This window comes from Mesocricetus auratus, unplaced genomic scaffold (genome assembly GCF_017639785.1).
Source record: "Mesocricetus auratus isolate SY011 unplaced genomic scaffold, BCM_Maur_2.0 Super-Scaffold_100008, whole genome shotgun sequence".
Classification (NCBI taxonomy): Eukaryota; Metazoa; Chordata; class Mammalia; order Rodentia; family Cricetidae; genus Mesocricetus; species Mesocricetus auratus.
The window spans coordinates 22,080,194-22,094,332 of NW_024429192.1; the positions used below are offsets into that span (position 1 = coordinate 22,080,194).

At 40.6% G+C, this 14,139-nt stretch overlaps 1 protein-coding gene across 10 annotated transcripts in view; it reads right to left on the minus strand.

The window, feature by feature from the left end:
* The window catches only part of Robo1 (roundabout guidance receptor 1), a 919,114-nt gene that overhangs the window by 18,169 nt on the left and 886,806 nt on the right, over positions 1 to 14,139 (minus strand). For all 10 annotated transcript variants that reach the window (XM_040750585.1, XM_040750592.1, XM_040750586.1 and 7 more), the window contains 3 exons: positions 13,166 to 13,414; positions 3,586 to 3,992; positions 184 to 336 (listed from right to left, as the gene is read on the minus strand). In XM_040750585.1, coding sequence (XP_040606519.1) covers positions 184 to 336; positions 3,586 to 3,992; positions 13,166 to 13,414 — 809 coding nt within the window. The remainder of the gene's footprint in view (positions 1 to 183; positions 337 to 3,585; positions 3,993 to 13,165; positions 13,415 to 14,139) is intronic.

Here is a 14,139-nt window from a genome sequence, read left to right on the forward strand (position 1 = left end):
GTTTAGAAAAGTTCACAGGCTAAAGATGGTTGACGAGACATGGAAGGGTTTCACTTCTGTAATAGAAGGCTACTCTTAAATGACTGTTAGTGCGATTCCTAATGTCAGTGAACACATTCACGAGGCATAGGGAAGCAGAATGGGGAGTCTTCGTGATGTTTCCATCCATTTCAATGAACCTACCATCTGTGTAGGCTTCTCTGCGCAGATGTCCTGGCTGGTGTTTCTGTTTCTTGGTGGGTCTGGTTTTCTGGATGACAACGGCACTCATGTTGCTGTCTGTAGACACAGGGCTCGTGGGTCTAGGGCACTGAGAGGCGTGGAAATGGCGGCGGCCTGAGGAGGGAAGCCAGAGGCAGGTTCATCAGTGAATTCTAATGTCATAGAAACAAGCCAGAGCAAAACACTCAAGCTAGAAATGGTTCCTAATTTTAAAACATACTTAACACCCACCTAATAATGACCCCCCCCCCCGCCCCGTATGCTAACTGAAGAAAACACCCTGAAAGGATGCTAGTCTTCTTTTTGTAAAAACCATAGGACTTTTATTTTGCTGAAGTTCCTAAACATCTTTACATCAGGAAACCACTGCAATTATCATCACTAAAATGTTCTTAAAACAAGAGTGGTATTGTTTCCTTGTACCACATATTCAATGACTGTTGCTTTTAGAAGAGGAACAATCAGATTTCTTAGCAGATTCAGGTTGTAAAAATGCACTGGGTTAGTTATATCCTTATTTCAGTTGAATCAGTTTATGGCATTCTTTGAACCCCAATAACTTAATGACATTTCTTGGGTATCTGCTTTGTAAGGAAGTGCTGTGAAATTGACGTAGCTTACGTACGCAGTCCTACTCAAATGCACCTCTGTATTTTTTTGTGCTTCAAGAGATTTGTCAATTCTCACTATTCAGTGACCTCTCCAAGACTCCAGTATGTGGATCATGATGATGTTTGGAGAGACAACATTGCCAGGTGATACTGGGAACTTAATTTACAAAGCAGACATGAATCATTTCAGTGACATCAATTTCCCTGGCCCTTATCAAGACGATACACTGTAACAGGTCCAATGTGTTTCATCTAAAATGGCAATGGAAGGCTTTCGGTGCTATGCTGACCCACAGTATTTTGACTTCTAGAAATTTCGTCTACAAATCCACTGCTTTCTACTGAATCCAAAGAAACCTGAGACAGATTTGGAAATCAGACATGTCCTCTGGCTGTAAATAAGAAGAGGCCACATCCATTGAAATCAACACATTTAAAAGTGCTGAGGCACATTAAATAATGGACATTAATGCAGCCAAGTGAGAAGCAATGGGATTGGGTTATCCATTCATATTAACTTCAAGTCACATGATAAGCACCACCATTTCTTGCAAAGAATATTGTAATGGGCAGAGGCCAGTGCATGTTTAGTTCATTATAATTATGAGCCAAATGAAACCAGAAGTGCCACTAAATTACAACACAATAAAATATTAAACCCAACTCTCTTTAGCTATGATGGAGACGATTACAATTAAAGTTACATAGCCATGAAAACAGAGAATTAGAGATGAGATGGAAACCATTATTCATTCTATTGTATAAGGCCATCTACTGCTCAAAGACCCTGAGGCATAAGGTCTTTACAGATGAATTTTCAATGTTATTCCATGTTTTGTTGACTTAATGAGCTGAAACGTGCCATTAATGCAATCTGAAGATAGTGATGTGAGATGCTTAATTTCATGCACTTATATTTTTCTTTTTACAGAAGATTAAAACCTAAGGTAAAGCATATATATGCATATCTAAATAGATATTATTTATTAATAAAGTTAATTAGGTTTGCATACTGGAAAAGAGAATATGTTGTTGAATTTTATAAAACACAAACCTGAAGTAAATACATATTCTGTGATAATGTGCTGATAAATATTAGACATCTTTTTCCACACAATGAATAATGTATTGACATGGCCTTGTGCTTTAAGTGAAATATCTATGAATACCCTGATTAAAAGTAATGACCAGTGCAATAGCTCAAGGAATCAAGGGAAGCTAGTAATGTGAGTTATTAAACTATGAAAATTAAAAGACAGACAGCAGGTATTGACTTGTAAGGATCTTTTCTTTTCCGGAAATATGTTCATTTCCTCTTGACTATATTGCTTTTCACAACTATTTGTATTTTCTTGGCTACCAGAAACACACACACACACACACATACACACACACACACATGCACACCAACACACACATATATATTCATTCTACACAAAGACCATATGGTATTTGTTGAAATTCTAATTATTTTCTTTCTTATGCTGTTTCCTCTCTAAGTAAGAGCTGAGAGGAAGAATTAAATAAAAACGATCTAAAAATACGTACATTCATTATACTAGGCTATAGCAATCAAAAGGGAAAAAAGTAATATGCATTTATACTAACTTGCTCTTTCAACTCTTAGATTAAAAATATGAAACATTTATGCGCTAAGATGTACGCATATTACAAGCATCTTCCCAGTTTATTTGATAAGAGGCATAAAGAGGTGTGATGGTGTCCTTCCCCAGACTTCATTATCGAGTGCAGGTTCCCTGGCTGCTACTTCTGCACTGGGGACCATGGAACCTTTATAAATAGGGCCTGGCTGGCAGATATGGGTCATAAGAACCAAGTCTTTGGAGGTTAGAGCCGATGCTGGTCCTAGCGGGATTCTCAACCTCGAATCTCCTTCAGTCTGAGCAGGCACCAAAACAAGTTCCTTCCAGGAACTGAGTCGGCCTGTTCTGACCTTCTCCTGGGAAGGGCAGCACCCATCTCACCCCAGGAGTCAAGTATAAATAACGCTTTTCCCTGAAGGGGTTTCCAGCAGAAGCGTGATCACGTGATACAAAGGCAGTTAATGTAAGGGATTAAGGAGCCATTTCCCAAAGGTTTGTGTGTTCCAACTGGCTATTTTCTTATTTCTCTTACAGAAGTGCTAATTAAATAGAATTATCTATCAAAATAAACTTCTTTTTAGTGGCTTTATGCATGGATTTATAATATGCATAGAGAAGCACAAAGTTCATTTTAGTGAATATATTTAAATCTCAGAGAAATTTTATCAGTTGCCTACAGTGTATGCGTATATATGCAGAAATATATGTAAACATGTATGTATACATTTCTATGATTATCATAAATGACAGCATAGTCAGTTTCTCAGCTTGTACTGAGTTTATGAAAGAAAAGTTAATAAATAATTTAAAAAGTCTTAACAACTAGGAAATAATCGAACCAAGTCATATTTTTCATCTTTGCTTTCTGTAGGCAGCAAGAAACAAGAAAGTGGCAGGCCGTGGTGGTGCACGCCTTTTATCCCAGCACCCAGGAGGCAGAGGCAGGCGCATCTCTGTGAGTTGGAAGCCAGCCTGGTCTACAAGCTGAGTTCCAGGACAGCCAGGACTGCTACACAGAGAAACCCTGCCTTTAAAAGCAAAACAAGAAACAAAAACCGGAGGATTTTTCCCCCCACCCAGGACACACGGTGGGGACACTTCTCGTGACAGACGCGCACATCTCTTGGTGAGGGGTGTGTAGGACTCACCAGCAGCATCCTGCATTTGGCGTCTGGCCACTTTCAGGCCAGCATACTCGGCAGCTGCGGCCACCGCCTGGGCAAAATCGGCGTCAGTGAAAAAGGAGCCATCAGACGAGCTGACGCTGGAGCGCCCACTCGAAATGTTGTCCTCTTCAGAGGCCGAGCCCCAGCCATTGATCATGGACCCGGTGACAGAGCTCTCAAGGTCCCCGACGCTGGATGCTGGGGTCTGCTCAAGCCCGCGTAACAAAAGCCTTCTAGTTTGCATTTTGGCAACTTCCATGTCAGCTTCGTCTTCCTCCTCTTCTGGGGCATCTGTATCCATATCTGAGACCAGGGGTCCCGAGATGTAGCCGTAGGTATGAGGTGGGGAAATGGGCCGTGGTGGCGGAGGGGGACTCACCGGCTGCCGCCTGCAGGAAGATGAAGAGAGAGGAACAGCTCAGCTCACTGCTTAAAGACACAAACTCGGAAAATTAACCCGGAACTTACGGTGACTACGTGTTCCAGGTGACTCTAATTTCTGTCCTTTGACAATTACAACTCTCACACCCAGTCTATTATTTTTATTCAAGTCAAAATAAAATTCAGTTCTCCAAGTTCTCATTTAATTCTGTTCACTTAAGAAAAGGAGGAGCCTGGGTAGTTCATATTTGGGGACATGTTGTATTTGTGCTAAAGACTTTCTAATATTCTCAGTTGCTTATTAAAAGCCATAGACACTCATCTTGAAACAGCTTGCTCGACACACATTTTTCTTCTCTTTTCTTCATTGCTGCTCCTACTATTCAGAGCAAATGGAGTCATTCATCTTGACAACATTCAGCAAAATTTTGTATGATTAAAAAATACATATTCAGCAATATGCCATAATTGCTTTTAGACTTTATTCTATTAAGAAAAGCTATGAGATCCAAGAACAATTTTCTCTGATTTAATCACTTACGAGTTCCACTAAAGGTTATGAACTCTTTTTAAACTCTACTGCTTTTTAGCGTCGTATTACTTATCTGTTCCTGCTTAACTGCATTTTTACCCTTCAACAGTGGTGTTCAGCTGGGCTGGCTTGTGAGCATCTATCCACTTGACTGTTCAATAAGGTTAATGTCATTTATTCTGTTGTCACAGAATTTGTTATGGCTCAAAACGAGAAGAAAACACTATGAATACCACACTGGGAGTTATAAATAATGGCCCCAGCCATTTCTCCACAAGAACTCCCCTTAAAAGTAAACCTTTCCACAATCCACAGTGAGTACGCGATGGCTGGGATGGTGGAGGTCATTTGGACACTGACGGAAAGCGTTCCTACTGAAGTAGGGCAAAGGAATGGAGCATGCCCACAAAAAAGGAAGACACCGGTAGTCGCGTTTAGTGTCTCCTCTCCAGGTAGGAGAGAGAATGCAATGAAGTCAGGAGGAGTAGCAGGATAGCAGCTCATCAAATTCTGCCGCCCTCAGAAGAATGGCCTACTGATGCACACCAGACGAGCACGGCTGCTAGGAGGAGGCTGTCATTGGGTCTGGCACATCACCTGGAACCCTACAACGTGGGCAGCTCGGTCAGACGACACGTGAGCGCTAATCCACGCAAAGATGTTGCGAGACTGGATAGACTCTGCTGTCTAGAGATGCTGCCTCGGAGCAAAGTCCTCATTACTGAGGTGGGTTAGTAGCACTGTGTCCCCCTCTCCATCATGACAATACTCTTGAGTGAGGCGGGTTGGGAGAGCGTCCAGTGCTGTCCCCTCAGGAGACGTAGCTTGCATTTCCTGCTGGTGTTCTCTCTTCTTTCCCTCAGGACTGGAAGAGGCAACGGCAGAGATGTGCCACCACTCCGTGCCACCATGGCCCCTCTACAAAGGGTGTCTGGGAATGCACGATCAAGGTTTTTAAATGAACAGAGCTGGGTCGGAAATGAAAAGCAGGCAGACAGCACTGCTCTGCAGGTGGTCAAAATCTACCCGTGGTCACAATCAGCCAGGTTCTGCTGTGGCAGGCTTCTCGAAAGAGAGAAAAGTAAGTCCAACGCCACACCATTTACAGCATGGTCTGGCAGTTCTTTGAAGTAAGCTATTTTTCTGCTTTGGATCCCAATAAACGGAGACACTTCAATAAACTTATTTTATTACTTAAAATTGAAAACCATAAAAGAGATGACTTTTGAAACACCACAGCCAACTCATTGAGACACTGGCTAGCCATATTTTACAATGTTAATTAATTCTTATAACTTGCTGGTTTGCTTTTTAAGTGATCGATTTACACAAAAGTATACCGATATTCAAAGGCTGCGAAGTTCTTATAGTTCTGTATGTAAGTTCAGAACTGAAACCCAATCGTATTTTCAAGGCTACCACTTTCATTCTAGGAATGGTAGTGACAACCCTCCCATTTTTTATATAAGCCAAGGAGAGACATTTTATGAATTTGGATGTGTAAAAAAATCAGAAATGAAAAGTAATGCACTATATAAAAGAATTATATGCATATAACAACATAATACTTCATAGAGTAAGTTCATTTTAATCTATTTGTATATCTTCATGTATATACAAACATGTATACATACATATCACACATACACAGTCCTACAATATAGTGGATTAGTTTTCATTTCTGGGTGGGTTTAATTTATCTGTGTGGGTGGCACTAGAAGAAATATGAAAAATGCACCAAAGCTGAAGTTACTTAAAAGATTAAAATGGATAATTGCTTCAATGTGGAATGTGTTATACACATAGAAAGAAAACCATTGTTTAATTTGGAGTGTAATAAAATTGTGTACTTAAAAATTAATTTACAGTCTTTGTCAGCATGCATACCCACAAGAGCAGGCAACTTTTGCTTCTTTTTAAGGACATGTTAGGGTTTTAAGCACAGAGGGGGCTATTTTGACCATCCATAAATTGCTATGGAACCGCTAACTCCAGTGTGAAAGGATGCCAATATTGTTATACTTGGAGAATTTACATTCTGGAGAGTAAAAATACCTTCCTGTTAAACAGGGGCTGGTTTTCTAACTACAAACCAGGCAAATTCTGAGAAAAGGCAGAAAAATTTATTCAAACCATCTGTAAATAAGACCAGCCCAGGGAATGTGTGATAAACATGTACAGTTTGAAATATGTAATATATTCTATTGGAAAACAAAAAGCTATTTCAGGATGCTGCATTCACATGGGGCTTGTAGCAAATGAACCTAACCCTCTAGATTCTTCCCCTTAGGGGTTTCAATGGCTCATGAAATAATGTAAAAGTCTATGTCGGCAAGTCACAGCACTCTAGGCTGCCGCAAAAATGATGCTTCCATAAGTATATTCAAGAGGAAGGGGAGTGATTCCATTAATTTATGAAAGCAGGTGTATCTACAGTTCATTGAACGACGCTTGCCAAGCAAGAGACAGAAGGGAACCTTAGTGATTTTTTTTCCAAACAGTAGCATAGCATAAGTATTCTGTGTAATTAACTATCTCCTGACTATTTGTAAAAAAGAAATTAATTCTGCTTTGTCATATGAATTCTTTTTCCTCCAAATAATACTAAATACTACTAAATAATACTAAAATACAAGCAAATTTCCCAGCCCACATAAGAATGTTGTTCATTGTTCAGGACATTTGTGTTAAATATTAACTGTAGCAAAGCAACATCAGCTGACACCTTTCAAAGCAACAGATGTGAACAAAGTTTAGACACATAATTTTTGTGGCAGCTGACTAAAAAAAATGGAGATTCCTCCTATATTAATCAACTACTTTACTGAATTAGACATAAATAGAATATGTTGGAAATTGCAATATTTATAATTCAAGTCTCTGTGTGTGTGTGTCTGTCTGTGTGTGTTTGAGTGTGCATGTGTGCAGGTACACATGTATGGAGCCAGATAACAACCTTGGATATTGCTTCTCAAGCTTTGTCAACCTTGGTTTTTGAGTCTCTCACTAGTCTGGTCTTGAATTTATCAAAATGGACTACACAGGTCGGCCAGGAATCAGCTTGTCCCTTCCTCTACAGGAACAGGGTAACAGGAGGAATCCATTTACTTTTACATAGATTCTGCAAATGAAACTTTGGTCCTCATGTTTGCAAGGTAAGAATTCTACCAACTAAGAATAGCTCCTCAGCCCAACAATGTCAGCCTTTACATTCTTAATAAATGCCATAATATTATAATGCTTTGACTTCTATACTTTTCTTAATATATATCATAGTATTTATATATGCCCTTAGTTGATAGTCATAAAATCAATGAATATATATGTATGTTAACATATGATAAATACCCTAGCTATTTAAATCAATGAGAACATTACCAATGAAAACAATTAGAGGGAATACCTTTTGGACACATAATGGTTTTAAATCATATATAACAAATATAAGTTAAATATGTGTACATATTTTTGACTGTATTGTTTGGTATGTCCATAACAATACTTCCTACTCCAAATGATCTTCTAAAATGAGAGTTGGTTACTCTCCCATCAAGAAAAATACTTTAACCTTTTATGTGGATAGGCCACCTGAGTTCTTTGAACAGTACAATGTAGCAGAGGTTAAGGATACACCCCAGTTCTGCAAGTGATCCTTACTTGGCTAGACAACTTTCTTGTCTTGACTTGAAGCCAGTTACCACCTGAGAAGCACTGGTTTTCTGAGACTTTACATTATGAGAAGCCTAGTCTGTGTGGTGAGAACCTAGGAACTAAGAGTAAGTGACACCAGAGAGGAGCCACAGAGCCCTGAGACATCATGGGTACAAGATGAGAAGCAAGTCACTTGGCAGGAGAGTTTCCAGTCCCAAGAACTGAACTGGATGTTCCATGGGAATATTCTCAGAATTCCTGACTTTGGACACTATAAAATGCTCATGCCAGGTGACCAAACTTTAGAAAAACTTGTTAGACATCAATAGAAGAATGAGCATTATATATCATGAATTCTGGTGAATAAAACAGACTTGGTAGGTCAATCAGGCATGGAAGCCACAAATAATAGAACACATGTCCAGAGACAGTGCAACATTATTGAGGTCCCATGACTGAGATGGAACAGGATCCAAAAGTGTCTATATCCGTGTTGCTAACTGGAAAGAGGGTTTCACAGTTGGATAAAAACGGGAGACATAATGGTGTTCTAGGAGGATGGCTTAGAACATGCAAAGATCTTGGGGTGAGCAAGAATAGAGTTCATTCCAGAAGTGAAAGAAACGGAATGGTGACTGGCTGTGCTCCTGGGGAATTCTGTCTCTATTTAAAGGGCGATAGGAAGCCACTGAAGGACTTGAAGTAGTCTGAACAGCAGGTAAGTGCCTCAGCAGAGTCTGTAGCAGGGTTCTGACTGCACAAGCAGAGACTACATGCATAAATACCATTTAGTAGGACATGACGACGACAGTGGGGTCAAGGGAGAATGGCTGGCAGAAGACAGAGAGTACATTAGGACTGGAGTCTTGCGTGCCACTTGTCGTAACATGCCAGAGTGATACTGAGCGAGTAAAAACTTTCAGCAAAACAAGTTCTCGGATATATGGGTACACGTGGACATAAAGTGAGCTCTACAGAGAAAATAACTATCTCTAATGAGTGCAACAGCGATGAGCTAGCAAGCAGAGGCAAGGCAGAACACATCTGTGCGACCAACATACAATCGAATAGGCAAAGCAGAACACATCTGTGCAACCAACATACAATCGAATAGGCAAAGAAGAACACATCTGTGCAACCAACAGACATACATTTGAGTAGGCAAAGGGAAAAGAAGAGGCGCTCAGGATTTAACTACAGAGGAGACTCCAACATGGTGCACTTACCGAAACGGCAGACGCAATGTAAGCACCAACATTAGGGGACAGGCTAAATAAATTATAAGATGCATTTAGCACAAATATCTCTGTTAATGGTGATCAAGGTAGACAACATACTGCAATGGAAACAGCAGCTTCTAAAAGGATGCTAGCAGATGGCACTTGGAAAGCAATGGGAAAATATGCAAAGGTAAGGACTTCCGGGGCTCTTCTTTTGTGTAACTACCTCATTTATTTTATCTTCTGAGATTATAAAACAATTACATCATTTCCTCTTCCCTTTCCTTTCTCCAACCTCCCCACTGAACTTGTTGACATGGTTGCTGATTACTTTTATATTTTCTATATTGCCGAAAATGGGACCTTTATTTTGAAAACATCTATAATAAGCATCCAGAATGTTTATTACAAAAAGCAATAAGCACTCTTAAATTTTTAAAGTGTGTTTTCATTGACTTTATCATCAATGCCTAGCGTAGCGATGCTCCTGGAAATCAAGTTTATATACCACCATGGACTGAGTATAATCGCTCTCAAGTCATTGAGCATAATAAAATTGATTGTAAGTTTGGGTATTTCCCAACTATCAAACTTCTCTTCATGAAATAGCAGAAAAAGCCCTGAGAAATTCAAAGACCCGGGTGTTCTTTTCTTAAATAGCTTTTTTAATTCAAATAGAGGAACGGAAACAAAAGCCAAAGAAACAGGTAATCCGCTTAGCATGGCGACACAGATGTGAAGAACGCTGCTCCCTCCCTCACATAAGGTTCAGGGACCATAGCAGAAGAGGTGGGAAGACTGCAGGAGTCAAAGGATAAAAGAGTGTCCAGTGAGACTGTGTTTCTAGGGATGCTCAAAGCTGCACCCGTGTCACACCAACAAGACTGTCTGAACAGGAGCAGAACAAGGAAGACACCAATAGACATTCTAACAGGGACTGGGAAAGCTGAGGAGGCCTCCACCCTACATAAAGAAATACAGGAAGTTAAGGAGAGAGCACAAGAAATGGTCTTCCCTGGGAGAGAACACACCACTGGACAGCCAATACCAAACGGTCAGCTCTGAAAACATACATACAAGTAACAACATAGAGACTGAGCAGGGTATGTATTTATGTATTCAGGAGTGAGTGTGTGTGTGTGTGTGTATGTGTGTGTGTGTACATATCCATGTAACAACAATTAATGGAAAGCCACGAATCTGCAAAAAAAAAAAAAAAGAAGGAACATACGTGAGGATTTCAAGGGAGGAAGTGAAGGAGAAATTATGCAATTATATTATAATCTCAAAGACTAAAGGAAAACAAGTGACAATTTTTCCCAGGCAACCAAGGACAGCTTTGGAGAGGGAGCAGCCAGACTTGCAAGGAGGAGACATACTCGCCAGGTCAAAAAATAACAGGAGGTACAAGACCTGTGCTGTGACCTTAAGATAAATCCAGGGAATCTCAAACAGACAAAGCAGAAAAATGTGTGTTTGGGGACTGAGGAAAAGGTGAGCACAGGCAGACAGACCTAATGGCCAAGGACACTGTGTTAAGTTGTAATGGCTGCCTCAATGGGAGAAGCATCCAGAAGGGTAAAGGGGGAGTTGGGGGAGATGGAAAAGATGAAAATCGGAGATCATTTCAAAGGTGTTGGGATTTTTTTTTTATTTTTGCTTGTTTTGGTTTTGTTTGGAACTGACCTGAAGCCTTCCGGTAAAAACGGGAACCAAAGAAAAATGTCAAGAGCTATTTTGGAGTTAGCATTCAAGGAAACTGGTAAAAAATTATAGAATGGTACCAAAGCAACAGAGGATAAATGGGAGGATCACTGATATCACACGGACAGAGGGTTTTGTTTTAATTTTGTATATGACCTTGGATATTACTTTTCTCATATGTTGGCTGGAATAATATGGGTGATCCTTCTACATCAGACAGCCACTAAGTACTACAGAAGCAAGTGAAAACATTGTAACACCTGGGAAGAAAGTCTGGGATGGCTAAATAAATTTGACAGCTATCAGAATGTAAGTAGGGGGTGATTCAGTTCATAGGGTGAAGACGCCATTTGTTGAAAACTGCCTGTCCCAGACACTTATAGTGATTCCCCACTCACTTGATCCCCAGAACAACTCACAAGATGCTGTCACTGCAGGACGCTTGAGAGAGATGAGAAAACCCGGATGCAGAGGACTAAAGTGTGAATGGCAACCCAGGAGGGGGACGTTAAACCACATGAATGACACCATGGAATGGGAAGAGAGGGCTCAAGAGAAGAAACTTCTCTTGAAGGAGTTAACAGTGAAGTCCGGGACTGGAAGAGGACTGGGAGATAAGGAAGAGGAAACAGAGCTCTTGTTTCAGAGCAATGTGGGAAGGATTATGTAGGGAAGACAAAAGGATAGGGTAGTGAGAACGGGTGAAGGGGCCTACACCTGTAATCCTGTACAGGGAGGTCTGGAGAATCAGCACAAGTTCAAGGCCAGCCTGGGCCATACACAGAGACCCTGTCTCAACAGAGCAAAACAGAAGCAAGTAACTGAGTAAACGAACAAATCAGTGCCATCAACAAAAGAAAGAAAAGGCTGTAGAATAATCTGGAAGACAGTGGTTCCACAGGCAAGCCAGAAGGGTGGAGCAGGCAAGGGGAAACCTAGGTAATTTTAGAGAATGAGAGAATGCTGAGGTATCTCAGAGCTTAATGGTGCCTATTAGCGCCTCATTTGCTTTTAATAGGAATAGCGGAGATGCTCTGGGCCTTAATAGGGAAAAGAAATGCCTTATTTGCTCTCAATCTTCATAAAGTTGCAAGGATTGATACTATTAATTTAAACATACGGCAAGCCAGTTCTACACACAGAGAGACCTCCATCATTCATAAGAAGGCTTGAAAATCTCCTTTTTTAGCAAGAGCATGCCACTTCCATTTAGCAGTAAGTTATTAAGATACTTCATAAGCACTGCAAATTGTGTTTTAATCTACAGGGTTAAATTCAAGCAGCGTATCCTCAAATTTGTTTTATTCAAGAATATTGAAGGAAAATCTTCTGAGGCAATAATGTGTTCATTTTCAAGGGATATTAGGATTCAGGAAAGCAACAGATACATAACATAATGTGCCAAGGGCAATAAAATAGTACAAATACAATCATCAACAATGAGCAAAACTAACAAGACTTAGTAATAGTTTTTATGTGGTAGAAATGGCATGCATATTCATTGTATGTAATAAAATGGATTGTTGGTAATGCTCAATAGATTTTTAAAAAATGCCGAAGCATACACATTGGTGTGCACACTTACACACAAATGTCCTGCTGGTAGCCTGTGCAGAAATATTTCAGCCCGATATTTAAGCCAAAATAAAGTTATCTGAAGTCAACATAAAATCAACATATCAACCCTTTAAAAATGATAGATTTTGCTGGACTTAAAACATCAGGAGAAAATTCTTTTTCTTGCAAACCAAAAAGACATCTGATGCATACGTAGGAAAAACTACAGCATGAACCACTCACCATCAAGAACACAGGATTCACAATGAGACAGGTGCTCACAAACATAATTATCACAAACACAGGTGTATGATCTTCTGGTTACTAGTTCACCAGGGCCAATTCAGCTAACACAACAGTCAACAGTGTTACTTGGTGTGCCCACACCAACTGTGCGGTCTGAAGCCCAAGAAAATGCTCATGAGACTCAAAAATCATTTCATGGCACAACATCCAACAACTCTCTCTGAGGAGTAGAAGTTCTGATTGGCCGGCAAGGCAGCTAGTGAGAACATACCTCCGGTCTGGTTGGTGGGCCATGTGGCCAATGTCCTCGGGACAATCCTGTAGCATGGGCTGGAGTTCCTCCTGGGGCGAAGGGGTGAGAGTGGCTGTGGACTGATGACTATAGGACACAGCAGCCGGGGAAGAAGCAGCTCCCCGCACAGGGGGTGTGGGGCCTCTTTCATCCTCCTCTTCCTCTAGCTCATCCTGTTGCAAATACATCCTTGCGGGCGGCACAGGACACGGCATTTCTTGGTCATAGCTACAGCAGATTATAAAAACGTGCGGTAAGCTATTTGTATTAGAGAATGCTGACACTAAATGGCTTTCAGATCTGTAGGTCTGGCTCTAATTAAAGAATAATGGGGAGAACCAGTTTATTGTTAGAAGTTATCAGAACATACAGCAGCATGGTATAGGAACTGGGAGGAATCCTTCCAAAGTTATTTAGTGCAGTGCCACCCATGTTTCCTCTGACACTACAATGAGGAAGTTTTGATTCTTTAGCTGAGTACCAGAGTGCTTGCTTTGTAATTAGGATTCTGAATGTCAAACATGATGGCCTTGAGCAATCAAATGCCTTTTCCTCCAAGATGGAGCTGCAAGGGGCATCAGGATGCAGACAGGGAAAGCAAGCTGTCTTCATCCTCTCGCCCAGGACATGTTCATTCATTTCAAATGGCAGAGGCAGATAATACTGTATAAACTGTATACTTCTTTTTCTTACTCTCTCTCCCTTTATTATATTTCTTCTATTTCAGAGAGACAGCAGGCCTTGCTTTACAATCTAGCCTAGCCTCAGTCTAACAATCTGGCCGTGGGGATTACAGGCGTGCCCGATGAGAGCTCCTTTTGTTAGCCCTCTCTTTTCTAATATTCCACCAGGTGTTTGGCTTCCATCAGAAGAGCTGATGTCCAAATACTGTGGTTGTGCTGTGTATTCTTTTACTTTTCTAATTCTAAAGAGTTTTTCTTTGTCCCTCTTGT